Source organism: Hypanus sabinus, chromosome 4, assembly GCF_030144855.1.
Source record: "Hypanus sabinus isolate sHypSab1 chromosome 4, sHypSab1.hap1, whole genome shotgun sequence".
Taxonomy (NCBI): Eukaryota; Metazoa; Chordata; class Chondrichthyes; order Myliobatiformes; family Dasyatidae; genus Hypanus; species Hypanus sabinus.
In genome coordinates this window covers 172,721,599-172,748,875 of record NC_082709.1, presented here as the reverse complement: position 1 = coordinate 172,748,875, position 27,277 = coordinate 172,721,599, and the positions used below count along the sequence as shown (strand labels likewise).

The 27,277-nt window shown below is 40.9% G+C and overlaps 1 protein-coding gene across 15 annotated transcripts in view; it reads right to left on the bottom strand.

The window, feature by feature from the left end:
• Positions 1-27,277, bottom strand: part of sh3bgr (SH3 domain binding glutamate-rich protein) — a 123,481-nt gene that overhangs the window by 15,875 nt on the left and 80,329 nt on the right. For 6 of the 15 annotated variants that reach the window (XR_009511882.1, XR_009511883.1, XR_009511884.1 and 3 more), the window contains exons 1-3: positions 23,920-24,116; positions 3,044-3,229; positions 2,245-2,325 (exon numbers count right to left, since the gene is read on the bottom strand). Coding sequence is in view for 6 of the 15 variants with exons in the window: in XM_059968830.1 (XP_059824813.1) it covers positions 2,245-2,325; positions 3,044-3,229; positions 23,920-23,964 (312 nt within the window). In the remaining 9 variants the exon portion in view is untranslated. Of the gene's footprint in view, positions 1-2,244; positions 2,326-3,043; positions 3,230-23,919; positions 24,118-27,277 lie in introns of those variants that run through there. The other 9 variants (XR_009511885.1, XM_059968834.1, XM_059968836.1 and 6 more) reach the window with 3 other exon arrangements.

Sequence of the window (27,277 nt, the reverse complement as noted above, 5' to 3'; positions counted from 1 at the left end):
CAAATTTTTTCCCTTCATGCACTTCAGGTTTGATAAACCCAACTCTGGCACAAAATTTCTTGAGACAATTGTCACCACAACTGAGGTCAAATACTGCTGACCCCAAGGTTCCAACTGCCTGTCCCAAATCCTGACATTTATGTCGTCATTTTTGTATGGTCAATTCCAGATGCTCTGAAGGATCCAACTAGAATTCCTTCCCCTTTCCTACCGGCACTAACCCTTGACAAGTTTTCTTTCATACTCATTCTGAGGAAAATTCCTTCTACTTTACCACCATCTCATCCTTTTCATTGTTAGCATGCATACAATCTGCTGCCATGATTATGTCATAAACTTAACTGAAATTCATCCCATTTAATGTGAAACAGAGCAAATCCCTTTTCCAGCTGAAAACCCAGAAAAACTATATTGCACCATTTCCATCCTTTTTTGCACTGTACATTCACAGAACTGTTTTTTGAATGACCGTCATGTCTTCGATGCAAGAACCATAGCTTATTATATATTGTCATACAAACTCTTGTCCCTCCTGCCATCTGGGAAAAGGCACCGAAGCATTCGGGCTCTCACGACCAGATTTTGTAACAGTTTCTTCCCCCAAGCTATCAGACTCCTCAATACCCAGAGCCTGGACTGACACCAACTTACTGCCCTATTGTCTCATTATTTATTGTAATGCTTGCACTGTTTTGTGCACTTTATGCAGTCCTGGGTAGGTCTGTGGTCTAGAGTAGCTTTCTCTGTGTTGTTTTTTTTTTAATGTAGTTCAGTCTAGTTTTTGTATTTATTGTTTCATGTAACACCATGGTTCTGAAAAACGTTGTCTCATTTTTACTGTGTACTATACCAGCAGTTATAGTCAAAATAACAATAAAAAGTGACTTGACTTATTATTTCAGTAACATTTATATTGCTTGATTAAGCATTCTTATACAGGTCATATGTATAATACACGAATTGCATACACCACACTGTCACATGATGTGCACTCGCTTCGCTTGAAGTAAACCCATACTTGGACTCAAATTTTGGACACCCGTTTTCTTTTGAATTAGTTTAATGTTCTGATGTTACAAAACATAAAACATAGCTAATTTACAGAGAGCTGCTGCAAACAGTAATACAACTTTAAACAGATAACCTGCTACAACGAAGTTGGTAAGGATGCATTTTAGCCAGAATATTGGAGGAAACTCAGCGATATTTGCCGTGCTCCTTAACACCTTAGTAGCCCCTCACTCCCATTCTCCCTTTGACTTAAAACTTGTAACAATATTCTGTGTCGTCTATCATCCAAATAAAAAGTGAGCCCAGTTGCAGGGGTATTAATAGAAATGACATCCAACAGCCTGGAACATTTGCAAGTCCAGCTTCTTAAAGGCCAGAATGTGTCGAATCACTGGAGTTTTACCTTAGAATACTAAGTGGATTGAACTCCTACCTGTAAAACCTAAAAGGCTCAAGTTAGAAACGTGAAGTATTCGTGACTGGAGGAAGTATCTGCAATGCTTAGGAAACGTGGACAACCCAGTCCATACAGCAACTTACTTTGAACCGTGTCCCTAATGTCAGACTCAGCATCCACTGTAATATCTGCAGCCTACAGAAACAATACAGCAACTGAACAGACACCATCACAAGCAGGAAACAATTTCTTGAGATCTTATCAAGAGGCTCACAAATATGTTATGAATTTGAAATTTCTGCCTGACAACAGTTGGAATCTCCAATGCAAGGTGATTACAGAAGGAATCATGCAAAACACACAAATCAATGAAATGGCCCAAAATGAACAGGACCATCAATAACTCTGCCAATCTTTATCTACATCGAACATAGAAAGCAGGATAGCATTCAGTTACTGTAGTTCAAAAGTCTGACTGCATGTAAAAATATTCAGAAGACAAGCCCACAAAAGATGTTAACCTAAATCCATATTACTTTTATTTCTTTACACACATTTTCCAAACTTTCACATCAAGGAGTTGTCAGAATGCTCAGAGAGCATATACAATCCAATTTTTTTGAACTGGTAGAAATTCAAATTCATTTCACTCCATTTAGTTCTAAGCACATGTACGCTAAACCATTATTTCCCCAATACTACAGTGTTTTAAAATCATTGTGATTTTATTTTAAACAGGTAAATCTGTCTCTCGAAAAGCTTTCCCAATGACAAATGATCTTCCCCACCCCCCATAATCACTTAAAATACAAATTAATGAAAGTGCAGGGATATACCTTTGAACCAGGTGGTGGTGTCAGGCCAAGAAATGCGTAAACTCCATTATCCTCTTTGGCATTGAAAAAAGCATCGAAATCCTACAATGGCAAGAATAATAACATAATCAGATTAGTTAACAACAAGCTAGCTTTTAATTAACACTGCAAACGACATGAACACCGTTACAATGAGATTACAGTTACATGGTACTGAAGTAGTTAAAATTGGATACATGTAAAAGAAGATGCTCTTCAATTTTAAGAATTTTTTTTGTTTACTTTTCTGCTTTAGGTTAATATCAATTGCAAAAGGGCCAAGATGAAACTATTTTATGGATGAATCACATTTGTAAAATGCCTTGATGTGATTACTTAAATTTTAACGCCAGAGCCGGCAAAGGAGGCACAGTTCAAATACTCAAGACTTATTCCACACAGACACAAGTGGCCTATGCAAGCTTGATTTCAAATTTTTAAAAGAGTTTGTATAGGTACATGGACGGTAGGGGTATGGAGGACTATGGTCCGGGTGCAGGTCATCGGGAGTAGATAGGTTAATGGTTCGGCACAAACTAGATGGGCCAAAGGGCCTGCTCTTAAAAGTGCCAAAGGGCACTTTTATATGACAATGACTCCATACCTTTTGGCCCATCAATTCTACTCTGACCATCTACCTGCTTACAGGAAACTCATTTTACTCTCCTACCAGATGCTCAAGTCACAATGCAATCTGTAAATTATGCATATACAACTTATAAGTTGGGGGGGGGGGGAAAAGAGCGAAAAAAAAAAACAATATATTTTTAAAAAATCTTACCCCACAATACAGCTCATCATTGAATATCTGTGGCGGAAGAGGAATACCGTTCTGAGGGCGCTTTTCCCCGGGAACATTTTCCCTCATCCACTTTCGATTCTCCTCATTTGCTGCTATATCCATTTCTTTGAAGTCTATTTTATTGGCTTCCAAGAAGCCTAGAACATCCTGTTGTTTCTTCTTGATCTGTGAATGAGGAGATGGGAACATGATACAGGGTTAAATAACTAGCCATGATCTTGTTGAATGGTGAAGCAGGTCCAGTAAGGATCAATCATCTGAATCACCTCCTCATGCTCATTTTCTGTTTCAAGTGTTAATGACCAATTTTACAACCTGTTTCAACCCCACGATGTTTCCTCAAAACTATATTCACCAAAACTAAGCATCACTAAGTCACCTGTAAACATCTCACTGCATTAAATCTATTCTGGAATATAATGCCACTGTCATTCAGAGCAACGAACCACAAGTTGGAGAAACTCAATGGGTCAGGCAGTATCCGTGGAGGGAAATGATCAGTTGATGTTTCAGGCCCACACCCTTCATCTAGATAGAAAGGGTAGGAGGAAAAATGCCAGTATCAAGAGGAGGGGGCATGGGAAGGGGGTGAAACAAGAGATGGCAAGCAATATGTAGATCTAGGTAGGGAGAGACTGCAGAGGATGTAACCTTGATCAGATGCTGAGACTTAGGTTTTGAAATGATCAATTATCCTGGCAAGGATCAGGAAATGTAATCAAATTGTGTGATACTCGATAAAGGACAAATATTAAATCTTAGAAAAGAGAAACAGATGATTAAATATTAAATTCAGCACAGACAGCAACGAGAATTTCAGTAGTTCTGAAGTATAAATTTAAATGAAATAACAGACACCCATTGCTCCTCACTGAGTGCTTGCTGTGAGAAAACATATTGGAATAAGAATTATTACTTCCTGTTTATTGAAAGCTAATAATCAATGATAAAAAAGCTAGTCATTACCAAGACTAACTTCCCCTACATATGGAAATAATTGTTGCTTACACAGTCATTATTTGGGGAAATTGTGACCATGTGTACGCAAGCCCACTTACTTGTTTTGATGGATGGGAACAGGATTTTCAAAATGGATTTGGGAACTCTACAGCATAATTTATTTCATGGAACTTACAGTCAGATATTTCAATTGTTAAAGAATCAATGAACATGCTTTTGATTGCTTGAAAATAAAACTTAATCTCTTACATTGGCTTGCCTTGATTATCTTTAAATCCACAGATCAGAAGCAAGTTGCAAGTCCAGCGGCAATGTTTTAAGTGAAATAACATAACATATGCCTCTTGATGCATTTACCAGTATTTGCATTAATTACTGAGACTCAGTTACCTGTTTCAATGCCAAAAGCCAAATAAAGACCATAAGTCAATAATCTCTTAACTGTAAAACTACCAAAGATATTGATCAAGCACTCACTGATTTTAAACACTGTTTATTTTACCTTACTAAAATACTTCCCGCATTTACCTGAATTAAATAGTTTGTGATTTACAGTAGGAAAGACTACCAGCAATTATCATTGGGACTAGTCAAGCAGTCAAGCACTGTAATCTCTCTCCTAACCCCATGGCAAATAGTTTACATATAATACCTACTCAAAAGTGTCAGCAGGCTTGTGGTGCTGTAAAAGGGAAAAAGATACATCAAGAAACAGACTCTCTTGAAGGCAACACTCTCAACAGCACTGTCTGATACAAAGTATTATTGCCATCTTTTATATTATTGAACCAATACATACTGCATCTGCTAAGAATGAACTGAACCAAAACCCAAACTTGAATCTACTGACAGAATTTCTATCATGCTAGGTAGCCATTTTGTTATCATAACTAACAAATTTATATTATTCTTAAACTACTGGGGGAAACTTGTGGGTCATTATTCCTTGGAGGGGTGGGGGGGGGGGGAAGGAGAGGAAACAAATCATATCCTCATCTTCCCAAAGTCCACAGTGGACCATCAAGAACAAAGTCAACTGGCACTTTAAAGGACTGAAGATTAAAAAACTGATCCCCAGCTTTCACTAAATCACAGAGAGGGGAAAAAATGTATGCTTTAGAAATCAAGTCACCTTTGGCCGGTAAAGCGTCCCATCCCTAAAATATTCATAAATATTCCAACTTGCTTTGAGGAAATGACAGGTCATTTACAGTCTACAGACATGAAGTAAAAATAGAAATCTATTTTAATTTCCTCTCAAGGCATAGCAGCCATATCTCTGACAGGCAAACCCAAGATAACCCATCTCCTTGTCGAGGTGGAAGGGGAGTGCAGAAGACTCTGGCAAGGAACATGGCCGTCTCCCCACCCAAGCTGCCTCTCAGAGAAACATGAGCTACTCTGAGGCGACTGAACATTCCGGACCACCAGCCTGTATGTCAGATGACGTAACTGAATACAGCAGATATACAATATCACATCAATAGCAAAGAGCTGAAGTAATCTGCGTTGTTACCCCCATTTGCACTTCCTTGGTAATATCAACCACAACACACCCCACAATCATTGCAAGCAGCTGCACTACAATTTGTGTGGAACTTAACTGCAAAGTCTTGCTTTATGGATTTGCTTTATTTACAAGAATTGAGTTTTAATAAATTAGTTTCATTAAAATTAAAGAGATCATGATCAATTTTTCCAAACAGTAGGCACACCTTAGTAAAACTGCTACACCAAACTCTTTCCACTATTCTCAGCTTTAGCACACAATTCTCAAAACTACTGCCAGCTGCCCTACCGCTTCCAGTTAAATGACCCAAGTTCTAAGAGGAAGTTAAGTTCATAATAGGAAGCAACTGCCTTCATCTTTTCTGTTAAGCTTTTTGAAATATTAAACACATTAAAACTGAAATATTTCCATGTAGAGCATCACCCAAATTAATTGCACTAAAGAATCTTACTGAAGAAAATCACTAAGTACATGAGGAATAAATTGCTGATGATTTGGAGCCTATTTAACAGACAGATCAGACTTGAAATCTTTCCCCTTATATAGTGCAGCACATGACAAAGAACAAGAGGATGCCATTGACAAGAAGCCACGAGATCTGGAATGGGAACTACCAAGTTCAGAATTCAAAAGCTCCACCATACAAGGATTTTTTTTAAAAACTCATACAAGAACAGACATTGTTGGAATACTCCACAGGTCAAGAAATACTTATGGAGGGTAAAAAGGAGTTAATATGCAATGTTTTTAGCAAGGAGTCTCCAGCCCACACTGATGCCTCTTCCTGTCTTCAACCCTACTCCTCTTGTCAGTCTTCTGCCTGCTCTGGATCTTTTCATTGCTAACTGCTTATGAGACATCGACTTCTTGACTTTACTACCCTCTCCAATTCTAACCTCACTCCATCTGAACACACTGCTCTCCATTCTCTCCTCACTAATCCTATCCTCACCATCAAGCCCGCAGACAAAGTCACACCTCAATCCAATTGAGAATTTGTGGCTGGGCTTGAAAAGGGCTGTTCACTCACAATCCCCAGGCAATCTGACAGAGTTTGAGCAGTTCTGTGAAAAAAGCAGAAATTGCAGTGTCCAGATGTACAAAGCTGATACAGACCTATCCACACAGACTCAAGGCTGTAATTGCTGCTAAAAGTGCATCTACTAAATACTGCCTTCAAGGAGTGAACATCTATGCTATTGACTGCTTTGTCTCGTACATTTGTAATTAATTTAGATCACTTTGTAGAGATCTATTTTCACTTTGACACAAAAGTATTTTTCTGTTGATCAGTGTCAGAAAAGCCAAGTTAAGTCCACAGTGATTCAGTAGTAAAAACAAAGAAACATGAAAACTTCCAAGGCACTGTACAAACCCATTGATTCTCTCAGCTACCTGGACTATACATCTTCCCACCCTGTCATTGTAAGAATGCCATCCGACGCATCTGCTCTCAGGATGAGGCTTTTCATTCCAGAAATTATGAGATGTCCTCCTCCTTCAAAGAAAGGGGCTTTCCATCTTCCACCATCAATGCTGCCCTCATCTGCACCTCTTCCATTTTGCACACATCTGTCCGAATTCCATCCACCACTCCACCAGGGACAGGGTTCCTCTTGACATCACCTATCACCCCACTAGCCGCCACATCCAGCACATAAAATCTGCCATCTCCAACGGGATCCCATGACCAAGCACATCTTTCCCTCCCTCCCACTTTCTGCATTCCACAAGGATTGCTCCCCAAGCGATTCCCTGGTCCATTCGTCCCTCCGGGTACTTATCCTCGCAAGCGGAACAAGTGCCACACCTGCTCCTACACCTCCTCCCTCACTACCATTTAAGGGCCCCATACAGCCCCATAGGTGAGGCAACACTTCACCTGAGAGTCTGCTGGGGTCATCTACTGTATCTGGTGCTCCAGGTGTGTTCTCCTGATTGGAGACCACTTCGCCAAGTACTTTGCGCTCCATCCGCCAGAAAAAGCGGGATCTCCCAGTGACCACTCCTTTCAATTCTACTTCCCATTCTAACATGTCTATCCATGGCCTCTTCTACTGTTGCGAAGAGGCCACACTCAGGTTGGAGGAGCAATGCCTTATATTTTGTCTGGGAAGCCTCCAGCCTGATGGCATGAACATCAATATCTTGAATGTTTGGTAATAGCCTCCCTCTCCTTCACCATTTCAATTTCTCTCTTACCTCATCTAATCTGCCCATCACCTCCCTCTCATGCTCCTACCCCTTCCCCGTCTTCCATAGCCTTCTGTCCTGTCCTAACAGATTCCCTCCTTTCCACTTCTTAGACGACTTCCCAGCTCTTTACTTCACCCCTCCCCCAGTTTCACCTATTGTTTAGTTCTTCCTCCCCCACCCTCGCCTTCTTACACTGACTTCTCATCTTTTTTTCATCAGAAGGGTCTTGGCACAAAACATCAACTGATTACTCTCTTCCACAGATAGTGCCTGGCCTGCTGAGTTTCTCCAGAATTGTATGGATTACTAAGATGCAATGTTGATGACGTTTCGAAACGTTTTCCCAGTTTCTGCTGAACCAAGTTTTAGAGGTATAAAAGGCTTTTTTTTTAAAATTTACATTGATCTTCACATGAACAGTGCAGGAAGTCAATGGAGGGAACAAATAAGAACAGCAGAGAACTAGAGAAATACAACAGGTTACGAATGCAGGCCAACTCTGACAATTCTACAAAATGGTTACTTGGTCCAAACTTGGTTTCCCCCAATGCAGAGACCATGACGTTGCTATCATCAATCGTCCAATTGAAAGTACCAGTGAACTAGAGGGCCACAGAGAAATGCTTGGAAGGGGAGTTGAAGCTTTGGACAGATCAGTGATGATCATGTTGAAGGGAAGAGGAGGCCTAAGGTACAAGATTGTCTTCTATTTATTACAACAAAAAGTGTATTATGTTTATTACAATGTGGATAAATATGAGGTTATCCATATTGGCTCTGAAGACATGTCAACAGTGACAGCTTGGTGAACGTTTAAATGAGGCCTGGGTATCCTTGGGCACCAGCAGCTGAAGGCGGGCATTCAATAAACTGTGGGAAAGGTAAGTGGTACGTCACCAGCTTTAGTTTTAGGAGGATTTAATTACAAGAGCAAGAATATTGCTCTGCCTCTGTAGAGTGCCTTGTAAATACCCCAAACATAAAGCATACAGTTAGGTTTCAGTGAATTATTTTACAAACCGAAGCGTTGAAGAATGAGGGGGAATATCAGAAAACCAAGTTTTAACTGGACAAGACATTCCCACAAACCACAGTAGAAGTCCCAGAATATGGGCAGAGAAGAAACAGAGGTGAACCTATTTAATTCTCTACCACAGAAGGCAGTGGAAGACAAGGTATTAAATTCGAGGATGTATATACATTTCTTAATGCTAAGGGATAGAGAGAAAAGGGGGCAACAGGAGTTTGAAGTGAATGATCAACACAAATCATACTGAAGTGGGTTGAAGAGCAAAATAACCTACTCCATCTCCCATCTCCTCAGTCTGTCACTGATTTATGCGACACACTGCTATTTACATACTTGCTCATGTGGAATCCAAACTGTACTATCACAGAATATGTGCAGCTTGGAAAAAAGCCATTTGGCTCACTGAGTCCATATCATTTCAACACAAGAACAATACAGCAATCCCTATTCCCCTACGAACTCTGCTGCAAATTCTTCCCTTTCACATATTTATCCAGTGATAGTTGATGCCGCCTCCACTACTCCTCAGATGATTTATTTAATAGAATTCTGTATAAAAGTGTTGCCCTTATGACAAGATAAATGAATCCACATTTAAATCTGCATAGAAATGCACAATAATACAGAGGTTCATGTAATATATCACAGATTCTGACTTAATATCACAAGCAGCTAGTGTGAAATTTGTGTAGCAGCACAATGAGAACTGTAAATTAAAGTACATACATTAAAAAGTCAAATTAAATTACTGCAAAAAGAAAAACAAAAAAAGGAGTGAGGTACTGTTTCTGGGTTCAATGTCCATTCAGAAATCAGATAGCAGAGGGGAAGAAGCTGTTCCTGAAATGTTGAGGGTAGCAATGAGAAGAGGCCATGTCCTGGGTGATGGGGGTCCTTAATGGTGGATGCCACCTTTTGAAGAATCCTCCTTGAAGATGTCCTGGAGGTTGGGGGAGGCTCGTGCCCATGATGGAGATGACCAAGTTCACGACTTCCTGCAGCTTATTCCGATCCCACTCAGTGCCAGCAAATGGGAGTTCAATTTCCGTCGCTGTCTTTTAGGGGTCCGGACATTCTCCCATGACTGTGTGTGTGTGGATTTCTGGGGTAATCCAGTTCCCTCACATTCCTTACACATTCATGGTTGGAATTACTGAGTTGTGGGCATGCTACGTTGGTGTCAAAAGCATGACAACTCTCATAGGCTACCCGCAGCACATTTTTGGACTGTGATGGTCGTTGATGCAAAAATTGCATTTCATTGCAAGTTTTGATGACAAATCAAGCAGATCTTTAAACATAAGCATTACAGGCAGTAGTGCCCTTACTTATAACCCAAGCAAAATATTCAAGCAACTAATAACCCAAAATTCTAAGCAAATGTATCTGCAACTATGTTTGGCCCAGTGGTGTGGACAGAGAGTTTACATTCCTGTTTTAGACCATGAATTTGTCATATCTAGGAAGATCTGGAAGCAATAGGCTGCAATGGATTAGTGAAGGGGAAGAGCATTGAATTATAAGATCCAGCATTAGCATCAGTGTATTTGGTGTAAGAAATTCAAGGCATCAGATTATGACAGAATGATGGCCTGCTTATCATGCAGGAGTATTTTGTGACTGAAGGTGAAGCAGAATGAAGGTCCAGAGAGCACGAACAGTATATTTCCAAAAGAACGCCTACAAGCACAGGAATCATAAAACACTAACTAGCTTCACACTCTGCACATGAAATGAAGGACAGCATCTTATTTCTAGTATTTTTAAATCCTGCTATGTTGGGGTCCATTACCAAGGTCCAAGTACTTGAGCAGCCTAAGTGCAGAACAAAAGCATGCCAACCAGACCAGAAAGGTGCATGCTACACACAAACTTCCTCTTGTCTCAGACCATCTGTATACCCTTGATTTTTCCACTTCCAATTAATCTTTATATCCAATTAAATATTAATATTCAAGCTATAACCAATCTTACAGTAAACTGAAGGAATTGCAAGTTTGAAAATACAATATGGCATCCAAAAAACTTACTTAATGAGATACAGCGCAGAATAGGCCCTTCCAGCCCTTTGAGCCGGGCCGCCCAGCAATCCCCCGATTTAACCCTAGCCTAATCACAGGACAATTTACAATGATCAATTAACCTACCAACAAGTAGGTCTTTGGACTGTGGGCAGAAACCAGAACACCTGAAGGAAACCCATACTAACATGGGAAAAAAGTACAAATGCTTTACAAGGAGCAGCGAGGATGTGAGAATGAAGATAAAATGGTGTATTATCATACATTACTGGGAATGTAGTGATGAAAACTTTACAAAAAATTTATTGCATGTTCCTGCCAGTTTTTAAACAGAAGGAAAAAGCAACACTACACTATTCTGGAAATCTAGTGACAAAGGTCAACACTCGGACCAAAGCTGCAAAGACTGCAAGGGAAATTAAACTAATGCAATAGTTGTGTGCCTTAACGTTGATGGAATAATTCAAGAGTCCAAGATATAACTTACAAAGCAACACACACAAAATGCTGGAGGAACTCAGGTCAGGCATCATCTGTGGAAATGAGTAAACTGTCAACGTTTCCAGTCAAGACACTAGTTCAGGACTGGAAAGGAAATGGAAAGATGCCAGATTACAAATTATGTGGGGGGGGGGGCAGAGAAAAAGGGCGAAGGAGAACTAGTCAGGTGATAGGTCAAGTCCGATGGGTGGGAAAGGTAAAGGGATCAGGATATAATATAACTTACCAGCACAATTAAGAAACTTGTCACTAAAATGTGTGACTGCAAAACAAAACACTTTTGACCAAACATCACTTTTTGACCAAAACAAGAAGTAATGTCATTTATACACAGACTGACAAATGCTTGCTTCAAGCAATATCTGAAAAGCTGAAGTGCTTCCACTCCCCACTCCACTACACGTAGCGTCAACTACTGCACTCCACTTGTCCATGTCTATACTTTTCATAAATCATTCCAACACAAGTACAAAATTTGAGAAGTTAAGTCGCTGCGTGAAACTGGGATGGGCCACATTTGCAGCAGTGTGTGCAGTTCTGATCACCAGACTATCAAAAGGATGCTCACGCTTTGGAGGGAGCACAGAAAACATTCACCACAATGTTACCTGGATTAGAATGTATTAGTTATTGGAAGATATCAGATAAACTACATTGCTCCCAAGATGATTCAGGAAAACAGTCAGTTTTCTTTCTCCCCACCCCCTCCCCACAGGGTGGAAACGTCCAATACGAGAGGCTGGGGGAGGGGGGGAGAGGGAGGTCTAGCAGAGATTTACAAGGCAAGTTTTTATTGTGTTTGGAATGCAAAGCAAGTAGATGCACAATATGATAGCAATGTTGCAAAGGCACCTAGGCAGTCATGATCAGTAAGGGGAATATTGTCCACGTACAGGTAGATGAAATTAGATGTGTATCAGTTTTCTGACAATACAACTATTGTTGGCAGAATTTCAGATGGTGATGAAAAGGCATGCAGCACACCTTCAAGGAATGATGCCTAAAAAAATGGCAGGATCCATCATTAAGGACCCCCATCACCCAGGACATGCCCTCTTCTCATTGTTACCATCAGGAAAGAGGTACAGAAGCCTCTTCCTTTCTGCCAGTTGATTTCTGAATGGACACTGAACCCATGGACACTACCTCACTATTTTTTCCTATTTTTACACTACTAATTTCACAACATATTCCTGTGATATTAAATCTGATTCCAGCATCATTATGTTCAGCATAGACAGGGTGGGCTAAAATGCCTGTACCTGTATTCTAACACTTTAATATTATTACAGAAGATCTGGATACTGATGACACCATTTATCATGGAATAAACGAGGCCATCTGGAGAGGAGGCTAAGAACTTATGTCTATGAGAAAGTGAATTGATTGGTAATATAAACTCAGCAATATTTCCACACTGTACAAAGTCTTACCCAATGCCAAATTATATTGTTCTGTTATTCATCAGAATAAAGCCACTAAGAACAAAGACAAAGCTGTTAAATTCAATTACAAAGTGGAAAAGTTCCAGACAAGTTAACTGCAAAATCCTTCCTTCAATGACTCCAGCCAAGTAAACTGGTGAACATAACAGCTTTCACACAACCAGCTAACTACTCTAATCAGGCTATTAAATTGAGTGTTAGTTCTTTGCCCTTGCTGTAGAAACTATCACCACACAACTTTGCACTTAATACTTCCATATATTGTTATGCCCATTACTGGAGTAAACATTGGTAATTCAGTTATAAAAACAGAAAAAAAAATTAGAAATATGTAGGTGAGGCTGTATCTATACAGAAATAAATATAATTAACATTTCAGGTCAATTACCTGTCACCAGAACCAATTCTGAAGATGGATGGCTCTCCCGTCAATAGATTTTCTCTTATTTCCTGAGCGTTTTTGGTATTTTCCATTCTCATTTCAATTTTTGTCAACTGTAAGTTTTGCTTCTCAGTTTTAGTACCTCGATCCTCAGCTTTCCCGCTGGCTGTAATAATGCTCGCCATGCCTAGAGAGCACTACAACAAAGAAACAGGCCCTTCAACCCATCTAGCTCCTGCTGACTTTATTCAGCCTAGTCCCATTGACCTACAACTGAACAATATCCCTCCCATTCATGTACCCATCTAACCAGTCTATAACATTGCAAATGAACCTGTATACAAATGTTTGTACATGCGCCAGAATCTTGTTCTGCACTCGTAACACACACTGACTGAAAAAGTATCCCTTCAGATTGCGCTTAAATATTTCACCATTAACCCTTATGACCTCTAGTTCTAGTCTCAGCCAACCTGAAGGGAAAAGCCTACATGCAGTCACTCTATTCCCACCTCTTATCATTTTGCATACCTCTTAAGATATCTCCCCATTCTGTTGCACTCCAGGGAATAAAGTCCTAACCTATTTAACCTTTCCCTGCAGCTTCGGTCCTCAAGTTCTGGCAACATCTATGTAACTTTGATTGTTCTCTTTTAAGTTTATTAACATCTCTCCTGAATTGAAGGAGACTAGAACTACACCCTATGATCCAAATTCTGCTTCACCAATGTTAACACAAAACTGCTACTTCTCTACTTAATACTCTGATTTTTAAAGACCAATCTGCCAAAAGTTATCTTTATGATCTATTTGTAACATCATTTAAGGAATTATGGATCTGTATTCCTAGGTCCCCTTGTTCTACCACACACCACTGGTTTGTCCTCACATTTGTCTGCATTAAATTCCAGTCAACATTTCTCAGCCCATTTTCCTCAGTTGGTCCAGACCACTTTGCAAGATGTGATGGCCTTCCTCCCTATCACATCCCCAACCTTGGCATAATCCACAAATTCCAGTTTACCATATTACGTACATCGTTAATATAGATCTTAAAGAACAGATCCAGCACCAGTCCCTGTGGCACAACACTCACAGAACTCCAATCAGAGACAACTACTACCACCCTCGAGCTTCCTTCACTAAATCAGGGATTCCCAACACTTTTTATGCCACGGATCAATAACATCAAGCAAGAGGTCCATGGATCCCAGGTTAGGAACCATTACGGATGTAAATGAAATACATCACAAATTAGAACACTAGCAATGCTACTATTTTACTATAGAACTTTGTATTAGCTCCTAATATTCATTGAGAGAGGAATTCATCCAATGTTTGTGTTCTTCTGATTGACTATAAAACAAAATTAGCACAGACACCTAGTGCACATAATGAACTGCCTTCAATAAGGATCTAAAACACTCATTTAAGATCTCACCCATCTCTTTTGGCTTCATGCCTAGATGACACTGATCTTCAAGAGGACAAATTTTGTCCTTTGCTATCCTTTTGTTCTAAGTATAACAATAGAAACACTTGAGATTCCCTTTCACCTTGTCTGCTAGAGAATTATGCCAATATATTACTAAACATTTACTGTGTACTAGGCTGACAGCATGATTATTCCGGGTTTCAACACCAGAGTTTAAACAATCTCCAGCCTGAGGTATTTTAAATAGTAAAGAACACATTTCAAGGAAGTACGGTTTTAACATCAAGATGTTAATGTGTCTGACATACATTAAGAACAATCTTCACGAGTAAAATGTATAGTACTTCAATTTAAGAAGCATTTCAAAATAAGAGTCATAGGAGATCACAGCACAAAATCAGGCCCTTCAGCACAACTGGTCTGTGCTAAGCCATTTAAATTGCCTACTTTTAATGACCTACACCGGGACCATAGCCCTCTATACCCCTACCATCCATGTACCTGTCCAAACTTTCTTAAATGTGGAAATCAAGTTTCATTGGCTACTCATTCCACACTCTCATGACCCTCTACGCAAAGAAGATTCCCTTCATGTTCCCCTTTCACCCTTAATCCATGTCCTCTGGTTGTCATCTCACCAAACCCAAGTAAAAACAGCCTGCTTAAATCTACCCTATTTATACCCCTCAATTTTGTATTCCTCTATTAAATCTCCTTTCAATCTTCTACATTCCAAGGAATAAAGTCCTAACCTATTTAATCTTACCTTATAACTCAGGTCCTCCAGACCCAGCAACATCCTTGTAAATTTTCTCTGCACTCTTTCAACCTTATTTACATCTTTCCTGTAGGTAGGTGACCAAAACTGCACACAATCCTCCAAATTAGGCCTCACCAATGTCTCTTACAACTTCAACTATAACATCCTATCTACTTTGCTTTATGAAGGCCAATGCGCCAGAAGCTTTCTTTACAACCTTATCTCCCTGCGGCACTACTTCCAACGAATTATAGACCCATATTCCCAGATCCCTTTGTTCTATCACACTCCTCAGTGCCCTACCGTTCACTGTGTAAGACCTACCTGGGTTGGTCCTCCCAAAGTGCAACACCTCACACTTGTCTGCAATAAATTCCATCTGCCATTTTTCACAAGCATAAGAAAATCTGCTGATGCTGGAAATTCAAAGCAACACGGACAAAATGCTGGAGGAACTCAGCAGGCCAGGCAGCTTCTTTGGAAAAGAGAAAACAGTCAACAGTTGACCCTTCAGTGCTGTGCCCACTGCTGTACACTCTGCTCACACGAGTGTTGTAACTGAGATACAATGGAATCCTTGTATTGCATCATTTGTTCATTATGTGCAAAGTTGCATGATGTGAGTGACCATGGTCATTTGATCATGATTGGTCTTGGCAATTTTTTTCCTACAGAAATGGCTTGCTATTACCTTCTTCTGGGCAGTGTCTTTACATGACGGGTGACCCCAGCCAATATCAATACATTTCAGAGATTGTCTCCCTGGTGTCAGTGGTCGCATAACTAGGACTTGTGATATGCACCAGCTGCTCATATGACCGTCCACCACCAGCTCCCATGGTTTCACATGACCCGGGGGGGGGGGGGGGGGGGGGGGGAGGTCCTAGCAGATGGTGCACCTTACCCAAGGGTGACCTGCAGGCTAGCAGAGGGAAGGAGTGCCTAACACCTCCTTTGGTAGAGACATATCTCCACCCTGCTACATATCCAAATCATTATTCTAGTAAAATGGCACCAATATTGTTCAGTTCTTTTTCAGGTGGCTCTCTTAGACTTTCAATGTTATCACAGTGTCAAGAACCAATCATTAGACAAATCAACCAGCGTTTACCACAGACAATGGATCTCACTAAAAGTGTTATCAGGTGAAAGTATACACAGAATGCTGAGGTTCTGAGGCTCGATTCCAGAACCTTCCAAAAGCAGGAGCTTCATTTCTAGTGCAAGAGAATGGAACAGAAATCTGAGAAACAACCATTCACTTCATGTTTAATGTTTCTGCTGTGAAATGGAAAATGTAGTCAAAGTTTTCGTGCAGAGTCAACTTCAGGTTCATCGTTTTGACACTTGTGTAAATATATCTGATTTTCCACAACCAATCACAAAATACAGACTGATATTTAAAGAAGATCTCTGGTGAAACTAGCTTGAAGATTTATCAATAAATAGCAATTTTAGCCAAGACCTTTGGACTGATGAGTTACTCTTATCTATTTTAAATCATCCTGTTCATCGACCAGAGGAAAATTAATAACTGGCAGTTAGACTGGGTAGTTAACTTGGCCAATTTGCTGATTCTTTAGTAACATCTTCAACCAACCTCTCAGAATAAATATTATGAATTGTACTGCATTTTCTTTACTTGGAAACTAATAACCTTCTCATATTATACAATGACTCAGGCTTAAATGCTTTGAGAGACTTACGTGAAGGCATTCATCATTTGCATAAAGAGTGGCCAAGACTATGATAAGATTTATAGAGCAACTCAAATCAGAAGGCCGCAGATAGAAATTTATGGAGCTTCACGTGAACAATATCAATGAGAATGCAGCATTTAAATTCCAGTCACAACATTTTAGATTGATTAGTTTGAAAATAATGGAGATAGGGAGGTTCATAAGGATGCAAAGGATTCAATCTTTAAAATCAATGAAGGGAGAAAAATGAGAATGTCATATGTAATATTGCTGAGGTCAAAATGCTCCATTGGAAAAGATTGGAACATAAAGGTCAGCTCAACAAAAATAGATTGCTGGTGCATTACCCTTAACTAACACATATCAAAATTTGCATTATTATTCTCTTCAGGCATCAAGCACACAAATTTATGCAAAAGTTCAACAGATAAGACAGAACACTCGCCACTTGCTCTGCTCACTCACCATTTTTTGTTAGAGTATTTTAATATCTACCTGAAAAGGGAAACATTTGGCTTGCAGCTTATCCAAGATACAATGGTTAAAATAATTATTTACACAATATCATTGTTAATTTAAAATGGCAATTCATCCTTAAAGTTCTGCCCGGTTCACCAAAGTAAATAGTCCAGCAAATATATCTGAGATACTGGGGACAATCAGTCCAATACACTGCACTCCCTCAGTGTTCCACAGGATCAGTCTAGATGAATCAATCATGCTAAACCAAAAATTTTGAACCATGAATGCAACTAAAATCCTTCACTAATTTGTTTTCCACCAACATGAAACCACACTTAGCTTGTTTTCATTTCTTTATGAATATAGTTCATTCTAAGAGGGCTTGATTTACACAGTGTGTGCCTACTTAGGGCTTGGTTTTCCATGCCTTATTACGTCAACTTTCATACCAACAGCATTTACCTTTCTTCCTTCACTTACTCCAGTAAGTCTGCTCTGTTTTGACTGAATAATAAAGCTCTAACGGTCATCAGTTCCAGCAGCTTTGTTGGTAAAAATGAACCCAGATCAGGCAGTCCAGAAATCCCCGTTAGTTTGATCCATATTTGCTACCTAAAGCATTTTCTACCACAGCACTTTTACCATCCTTCCTCTCGTCCACTACCACACTAAACACAGCTTGTGCCTTTATCACTTAAAGATTGAATTCAATATACTAACTGGCCTCATTATTTACAAGATGTTCAACTGATAGAAAGCTCTACAGGCTACATTAAATTTGCACATTCTCATTACTGCTGTTCTTGATACGGTTTACGAATCCCTCATTTCCAACACATGGATTTCAAATTCCTTCTTGGTTTAAAAATAGTCACAGCCAGCCCTGACCCTTCCAAAGTAACAGGAGTCAGAGAGTAGAGGTTTGCTTTTGTGACTGAATCCTGTGACCAGTGCGCACCCCAGGAATTAAACCAGAGACCCTTACTGTTTGTTACACACGTAACCGATTTGGACACAATTGTAGGACGTATGATTATTAATACCAATACCACAAACATTGGTGGTGTGGACATTTGAAGACAGCCCTCTGTTGCAGAATGTTATAGATTAATTAAGAGAACAGACAGAGGAAAGGCAGTTGGGATTCTCCTTGGGAAAACAAACAAGATAGATCAGAAATTAATGGCAGGATCCTCGGGAGGACAGCAGAATAACGAAGGGATTTCCAACCTGGGATCCACAGACCCCCTCAGTTAATGATCAGGGTCCATGGCATAAAAAGGTTGGGAACCCCAGGAAGAGAGAGATCTTGGTGTACACATCCAAAAAGTACTAAAAGTACTAGTGATAAAGTGCTGAAGATGGTAGGTGCGAGACTTCATTAACCATGATATAGAATACAAAAGTAAGGACTTTATGTTCCAAAGACATTGGTTAGGTCACAGCTGGAATATCATGTAAAATACTGGAGCCCGCACTACAGGAAGGATATGATCACACTTGAGAAGATGCAGAGGAGATTCACCAGGTTGTAACATGGGGTGGAATTTTTCTATTATGATGCAAGACTTGGTTTGGCTTTTTGGAGTGGAGGAGCTATTGGGGGTGGGGGGGTGAAAAGATTACAAAGATGGCTACCTTTATGGTCAGCATAGACATAGTCTGAAGGGCTTGTTTCTCTGCTGTATATTTCCTTGATACGGTGATTATTACAAAAGAATCATTTACTGTACTGGTATTGGTTATTATTGTTAGGTGTACCAAGACAGGGTGAAAAGCTTGTCTCGAGAACTGTTTATATAGACCAAATCATTACAGAGTGCATTGAGCTAGAATAAGGTAAAACAATAACAATGCAGCATGAAGTGTAAAAGCTACCAGGAAAGTGGAATGCACATAAACGATACAGTGCAAGATCATAACAAGGTAGATGTGGAGCCAGAAGTCTATCTTATCACACAAGAGGTCTGTTCCAAGAATCAGATAACAGTGGGTTAGTAGCTGGACTTGAACCAGTGGTACGTGCTTTCAGGCTTTTGTATTTTCGGCCTGATGTGAGACTAAAGGATGTCTGGGGTGATTGAGGTCTTTGATTATGCTGGCAGCAAGAGTTTAAAGAGGAGAGGTTGGTTCCTGTGATATGCTGAGCTGCGTCTACAATTCTCCACAATTCCATGCAATCATACCAAGCCATTATGCACCCAGATAGGATACTTTCTATAGTGCATCGATAAAAACTAGTTAGGGTCAAAACCAGGGTTTCCCAACTTGGGGTCCACAGACCCCTTGCTCTTGGCCCATGGCATAAAAAAGTTTGGGAACCACTGGTCAATAGGGACACGCCAAATGTCTTTAATTTCTGAGGAAGAAGAGGCATTGGTGAGCTTCCTTGGCCATGGCATCAGCTCAGTTGGACGAGGAAAGGCTATGGGTGAGTTTCACACCTCGGAATTTGAACCTCAACATCGATACGTAAACAGGAGCGTGTGCATTAGTACCCTTTCAGAAATCATTCCCCAGCTTTTGTTTTGTTGACATTGAGGGAAAGGCTGCTATCATGACACTAAACTCTTCAGCTCCTTTATGTATTCCAACTCATCGATATTTGAGACGAGACCAACAGTGCTATCATCTGCAAACTTGCAGATGGAATTAGATCAGAATTGGGCCATGCAGTCATCAGTGCAGAGGGAGTAGAGTACAAAGAGGGCTGAGGAGCATCAGTAATCATGGCAAAGGTGCTGAGGCCTATTCCTGTTGATTGTAGTCTGCTAATGACTAAGGCACACTGCTTTAACACTGTCATGTAATTCATCACCCCAAATCAATTACATTTTGTTAAACAGCCCAGGAGAAGCACCAACAGCAGACAACATTCAGCTTTAACGCCATCTACAAGTTTGCAGATGAGAACAGAGGGCCAAATCTCAAATAACGATGAGCGATGAGTCACAGCACAGGAAGGAGGTGGTGAGCCTAGTGCATGGCATCATGACAACAACCTCGCCTTCAGTGTCAAAAAAACAAAAGAGCAGTTCATTGACTTCACCAAGTGGGGTGTTTGACAGTGCCTCAGTTGAGAGGGCTGAAAGCATCAAGTTCCTAGATGTAAACATTGACAATTGCCTGTCACAATCCAACTAGACACCACAGCCATGAAAGTACTCCAGTACCTTCAGAAAGCTAAAGAAATTCAACACATTATATTAACGCGCATCAATTTTTAATTGATGGGCCATAGAACTCAGAGGCATAAAGGTCTGGTATGATAACTGTTCTGTCCAAGACCACAAGAAACTGCAAAGTTGTGGATACAGCTCAGGAAACCAAAAACCCACCATGAACTCTTTGTACACTTCCTGCTGCCTCAGTACTGTAGGCAGCAAGATCAGTAACCCCACCCACATTCGCTCTTCTCCCCTGTCCCATCAGGCAGAAGATACAACAGCCTTATACCACATATAACCATGTCAAAGGCAGCTATCGTGTTGTTAAAAGACTACTGAAAGGTGCCCTACTACAATGAGATCAAGGGTTCCCGAACTGGGAACTTGCATAATGATTTTGGTCCATGGCATAAAGAAAGTTGGGAACCCCTAAATAAGATGCACTCTTGACCTCACAATCTACCTCAATGTGACCTTGCATCTTTTTATCCACCTGCACTTTTCCCCAAACTGTAACGTATTACTCTGCACTTAATATGTTTTACCTTTTACTGTAAAAATGAAGTGATCTGTATGGATGGCAGGCAAAACACTTTTTCACTCTTCCTTAGTATCAACCAATTTAATTTAGCAAGGTTTCAGTATGTTACCTTGCACAGTCAAACCCATTCCCCTTTTTACTCCACATACGTATGGGTACCTTTCAACACAGGCCACTAAACAGGAATCTAGCCAGTTTCTCCCCCTCACTCCTTAGCTTTAGATGTCAAGGTCAATAGTGGAACTAAATCTACCTCCCAAAACAGGGTCAGTAATGAATTGAACATTCTGGTCTATACAAATTAGCTGCTTTTAACCAATCGATGGAGGAAAAAAAACAGAAACCTATTTGTAGTAAAAACAGAATTGAAAATTAAACCATGGCTAAGTATCATAAACAGAAAATTTACTAGCAAATAATTAGACTTAAGTTTCATTTTGTTTTTACCACAACTCATTTTAAAAGAATTAGTTTTACTTCTTTTTAACAAAAATTATTCTTGACTATGATACTGTGAGCAAAGTAGCCAACAGGTTCTAACCTATTGGTGAACTATCTTACAAACCACTGCAACATTTAATCAAGCTGTATTTACCAAAGGAGCGTTGAAATGAAAACCAAGATAAATGTAAGAACATGTTGCCAAGTACCTAAATAAATCTCAATCTGTAGCAAGTAGACATCAGCAACATAGACAAAATGCTGGAGGAACTCAGCAGGTCAGGCAAAATCTATGTAGAGAAATTTACAATGGTCTAGGTTGAGATCCTTCATCAGGACTGGATCATCAATAATGATTCATGACAAAGACAATTCTAGAATAACCCATCCAAGATGACTTGGCACTTTGGATAGGTCAATTTTGGAGTTAAACCAGGAACTTGCAGTAGGCATGGCTCCCGATTGTGTGGTGGTATGTTCTGCATGGACACACATTATCAATGGTGCTATTAGTAAAATATCAGAGCACGTGCAGGAAAAAATAAATTATCAATAACATGTTCATTAACATTTATATTGTTAGATTTAGATTTAAATGCGTTTAGCAGCTGGATTGCAAAAGAAAATTAAAACTTGCAGTTTTGCTATTCCCTTTCCTCCAAGATATATTCAGGTTTAATGATGCAAATTCTGAGAGTTGCATCAATTTTTCAACAACAGTAACAACCTTCAAGTCAATAATATCCCCTTCTTGTGCAAAATCCAGTTCAGTTGATGGGATTTGTACTTCGGATTCCTATCATGGCTTGGAGACGTTGATTTAAGTAAGCTAACGGTTTCCAAACCAATCGTACCAACACTATCTTCAAACTCTGAACTCATTACAACAGGGACTGCACTTAAAATACTTACTTGGTTGCAACAGCTTGCAAAAATAAATAAAAATGTGCTAAAATAGCCTTCCTTTCTTTAGAGCTGCAGCTTCCTTAAACGAGCTCTCACCAAGTCTGTTCAACTCAAGCTCTTACACTTCCTGTGCAACAGTCCTTCAAAGTTGAAAAAAAATCGCATCGTCGTTTTAATAATCTCACTCCATCACCTCTAACCTGGGAAACTCTCAGACACCCTGCATTCCTCAATTACTCTCCTATCCATTCCCTCCTGCTGCTAAAAGGAACTATGTTGTCAACTGTCTAGCGTTGAAGCTCTGAAATTTCTCTCCTCACATCTGTTGAAGGCAAGGGTTCCTAACCTTCTTTATGCCATGGAGCCTTACAATTAACAGAGGTTACTGCGGACTCCAGGTTGGGCACCCCTGGTAGGTACTTTTAAAAAAAACATTATTGACCATGCTTTCTTTACCTGTCCCTTCCTCTCTTTTTATGAGTTGATGTCACTTTTTGACGTGAACGTCCATGTGACGCTATACCACATTAATGGCTCAGCATAAACAAGTCCTTACTCCAGCACAACATTGACTGATACACCAGATTTTCTTACAAGGGTTCAAATGTCTGCTGGAGAAGCTGTGTGCAGATGTGAACACTGATTACTTCATCACCGGGGTTCAAACCATGAAACCCCTCCCCAGAGGCACTGAATGAATAATAGCGACACCAGATAAAGTACATCAATGTAAGGCAGTAGTCCGCTAGCAACTTCACAAGAACAATGAGCAGGGCAATAATTACTGGCCTTGCATGTGACTTACACCTCCTCAAAAATAGAAACTTCATAGTCTACAAAAACTCAGAAGCCGGTTTATATAGATACCCTGCAATCCAGGCCAGTGAATTCTAGTGCAACGCACACGAAATGCTGGGACTCCGCAAGCATTGGTTTTAAAAAAAAGTGAATTCTAAACGTGTTTCGCTTTCTTAAACGTGCATCTGTATGAACATTGTACAAGAGTAGTCAACCAGCACAGACCTACGAATGAACCAGAAGCATTCGTTTTTGCACCGTTCAGCTAGTTAATTGTCTGAGTTACAACGCCGTGGAGTCCAAAACTTGCACTCTTTTGTACTCCAAATGGAGCCCTCGCAAGCGTTAGAACAAATATTATACTATGAACTGACCGTAGAATATACACAAACGAAAAATATATATAATAATGTGGAACGTTGAAGTGCACAAATGCAGTTATAATTCTGGAAAATTCTGTGACCAGTCTGTGGGAGCGAGTGTGTTTGACTGATTGCTGCTGCGGTCTGGTATGTGTTATCAGCTGCGCTAGATAAAAAAAGAAACGCCGCTCCACCGTGAATGAAGGAAGGAGGAGGAAGCATAAATAACCTCACTTACCGCCGTGGAACCGGACTGCGAGGCAATAAAGACCTTGATAACCATGTCTTCTTTTAAAATAATCCCGAAAGAAATAGACGTAACAAAAATAGATGCAAAAACTCCAACCCTACGAGCTCCCACCCATGCACAAGTAACGCCAAGGCGCAAGAAACCAGCACCGCTGCGCAAAGCCAAGCCCAGCTCGGAACCTCGGGCACGCCCCCCACCGGCCCTGAGATTGGCTACGTGGCACAAACGTGGGGGCGGGCCGATAGTAATCTGATTAATGAGTGGTCTTCTGACTAATCAATCATACGCTCTCCCAGGTTGGAGTAACAGGGTTTGCGCACCCTCCCTATATGGCAAGTGAACGCGACGAGCCAATCAGCTTGCAAAGCAGCAAGTTCCGCGGTGCGGTTTCTCCAAGTTAACAGAAGTTAAACGTTAAATTGGATAAACTCAAATATCTGCAGTTTTGTCCCTCGGTAGTAAACCTTAAAGTGCAGGGGACTTATTCCATCCAGGTCACTTCTTCAATTCGCAAATGAGATGCATGTGAAAACGTCGGCGGGACAATCCCCGAAAAAAGTTAAAACTACGAGTGCCGGATGTTCAGACTTAAATAAAACAGATAACATTTAAGTCAGCAAGGCATGAAATGGAGAAGGAAAAGTGAAACACAATAAAAGGATTATAAGCCTAAAATAGAGTCTAAAATTTTAAAAAAACCTGTCGGCCCTGTAAATTTGAAATAAACAGAAAATGCCGGCGAAAGCACTTGGTCAGGCATCAACAGGGAAAGCAACATTTAAAGTTTCAGTTCGGGGACCCCCCCCCCCCAATCAAAATTCATCAAACACTCATGGAGAAAGTTGGTTTTCTCTGGAGCTTCGGGGTCTGAGAGGTGAGCTGACACAATGCTCGAAGATACAGGTAGATGGAGTCCTTTTCCCAGGGTAGAAATGCCAAATGCTATATAGAACATGGCTTTAAAATGACTGTAGTAAAGTTTAAAGAAATTTAAAGTTTTACACTGAGTGTACCTGGAACGTGGTGCCAGTGAAAATGCAGGAAGCGGGTAAACAGGAACGTTTAGGAGGCAATTACACAGGCACATGAGCGAACGGGGAATGAAGGGGTGTAGATTACGAGCAGGAAAGTGAGACTAACTTCATCTTGCATCTTGGTTAGCAGAAGCATCTTGTGCAAAGGGCCTGTGCATATGCTCCTCTTAGTTCCTCCGTCTCTGCCGCATCTGTTCTCAGGATGAGGCTTTCCATTCTAGGATATCTGAGATGTCCTCTTTTTTCAAGGAACTGTGTTTCCCTTCTTCCACCATCAAAGCATCCTTCATCCGCATCTCCTCCGTTTCCCGCAAATCTGCCCTCTACCTAACGTCCCGCCGCCGTAACTGGAATAGGATTCCGCTTGTCCTTACCGACTACCCCACGAGCCTTCGTACCCGTAATATAATTGACTGCTACTTCCGCCGTCTCCGACGGAGTCCCACTGCTAAGCACATCTTTCCCTCCCCCTCCCACTCCCCAATACTCTCCACTATGTACGACTTCCTTCTTATGAATCTGCATGCAGGACAAGTGCTACACCTGCCTCAACAGCTCCTCCCTCACCACAATTCAGAGTTCCAAACACTCCTTTCAGGAGAGGCAGCACCTCACCCGCGGGTCGCTGTATCCGGTTCTCCGGTGCCACTGCCTCATCATTGAGACCCGAAGCGGACCGGGGGACAATGCATGCTGCAAAAGGCAAGATCTCCCGGAGACTACCTGTTACAATTCGACTTCCAGTCCCCATTCTGATACGAGGGTCCATGGTCTCCTATACTGCCGTAATGAAGCCACTCAGGTTCAGGAGCAACACCTCAGTCTGTCTGGGTAGCCTCCAACCTGTTGCATAGACATCGATTACTCGAACTTCCGGTAATTCTTACCCCCCCCCCCCCCCCGCCCCACAACCTCTTTTTCCATTCCTCGTTCTGGGTACCCTCTCACCCCTTCTCTCCTCCTCATGTGCCCATCACCTCCCTCTGATTCCTCTCAATAGACAGTAGGTGCAGGAGTAGGCCATTCGGCCCCTCTAGCCAGCACCGCCATTCACTGTGATCATGGCTGATCATACACAATCACTACCCCGTTCCTGCCCTCTCCCCATATCCCTTGACCCCGCTATCTATAAGAGCTCTATCTAACTCTCTCTTGAATGCATCCAGAGACTTGGCCTCCACTGCCTTCTGGGGCAGAGTATTCCACATATCCACCACTCTCTGGGTAAAAAAGTTTTTCCGCATCTCTGTTCTAAATGGCCTACCCCTTATTCTTAAACTGTGGCCTCTAGTTCTGGACTCAACCATCAGCGGGAACATGCTTCCTGCCTCCAGTGTGTCCAATCCCTTAATAATCTTATATGTTTCAATCAGATCCCCTCCCATCCTTCTAAATTCCAGTGTTTACAAGTCCAGTCGCTCCAATCTTTCAACATATGACAGTCCCGCCATTTTGGGAATTAACCTTGTGAACCTACGCTGCACTCCCTCAATAGCAAGAATGTCCTTCCTCAAATTTGGAGACCAAAACTGCACACAATACTCCAGGTGGGGTCTCACCAGGGCCCTGTACAGCTGTAGAAGAACCTATACTCAATTCCTTTTGTTAATGGCCAGCTTTCTTTACTGCCTGCTGTACCTACATCCTTAATCTCCTTCTTCCCTTTCTTCTGTGGTCCATTGTCTTCTCCCATTAGATTCCTTCATCAGCCCTTTACCTCTTCCACCTGTCCCTCCATCTTTTCACCTCATCCCCCCCTCAACCATCCACTCACCTTCTCCCTCACCTGGTCTCACCTATCACCTGACAGTTTGTACTCCTCCCCTTCCCCGCCTTCTTAATCTGGCTTCTGCCCCCTACCTTTCTAGTCTTGATGACAGGTCCGGCCCCTAAAGGCTGACTGTTTATTCCCCTCCAGAGGTGCTGCCTGACTTGCTGAGTTCTTTCAGCATTGTGAAATTCAAGATTCAAGTTTATTTATCCTGTGTACATTGAGACATAGGGTGAAATGAGTCATTTATGTTAACAACCAACACATCCAAGCTTGTGCTGGGAGCAGCCCTCAAGTGTCATTATACATTCGGGCACCAACACGCCATACCCCATTTTGTGTGTGTTGCTCAAGATTTCCAGCATCTGCAGAATCTTTTTGTGTTTATTCTCTACTGTTCTATGTTCTATTTTGGATGTCAAATCACTGGCCTCAAATGTTAAAATGCATCTTTTTCACAGATGTGACCTGATCCAATAACTAGCTGTCAGAATTTATTTACTTTTGTAAATTTCTACTGCAATTCTTCATTTTTCCTATC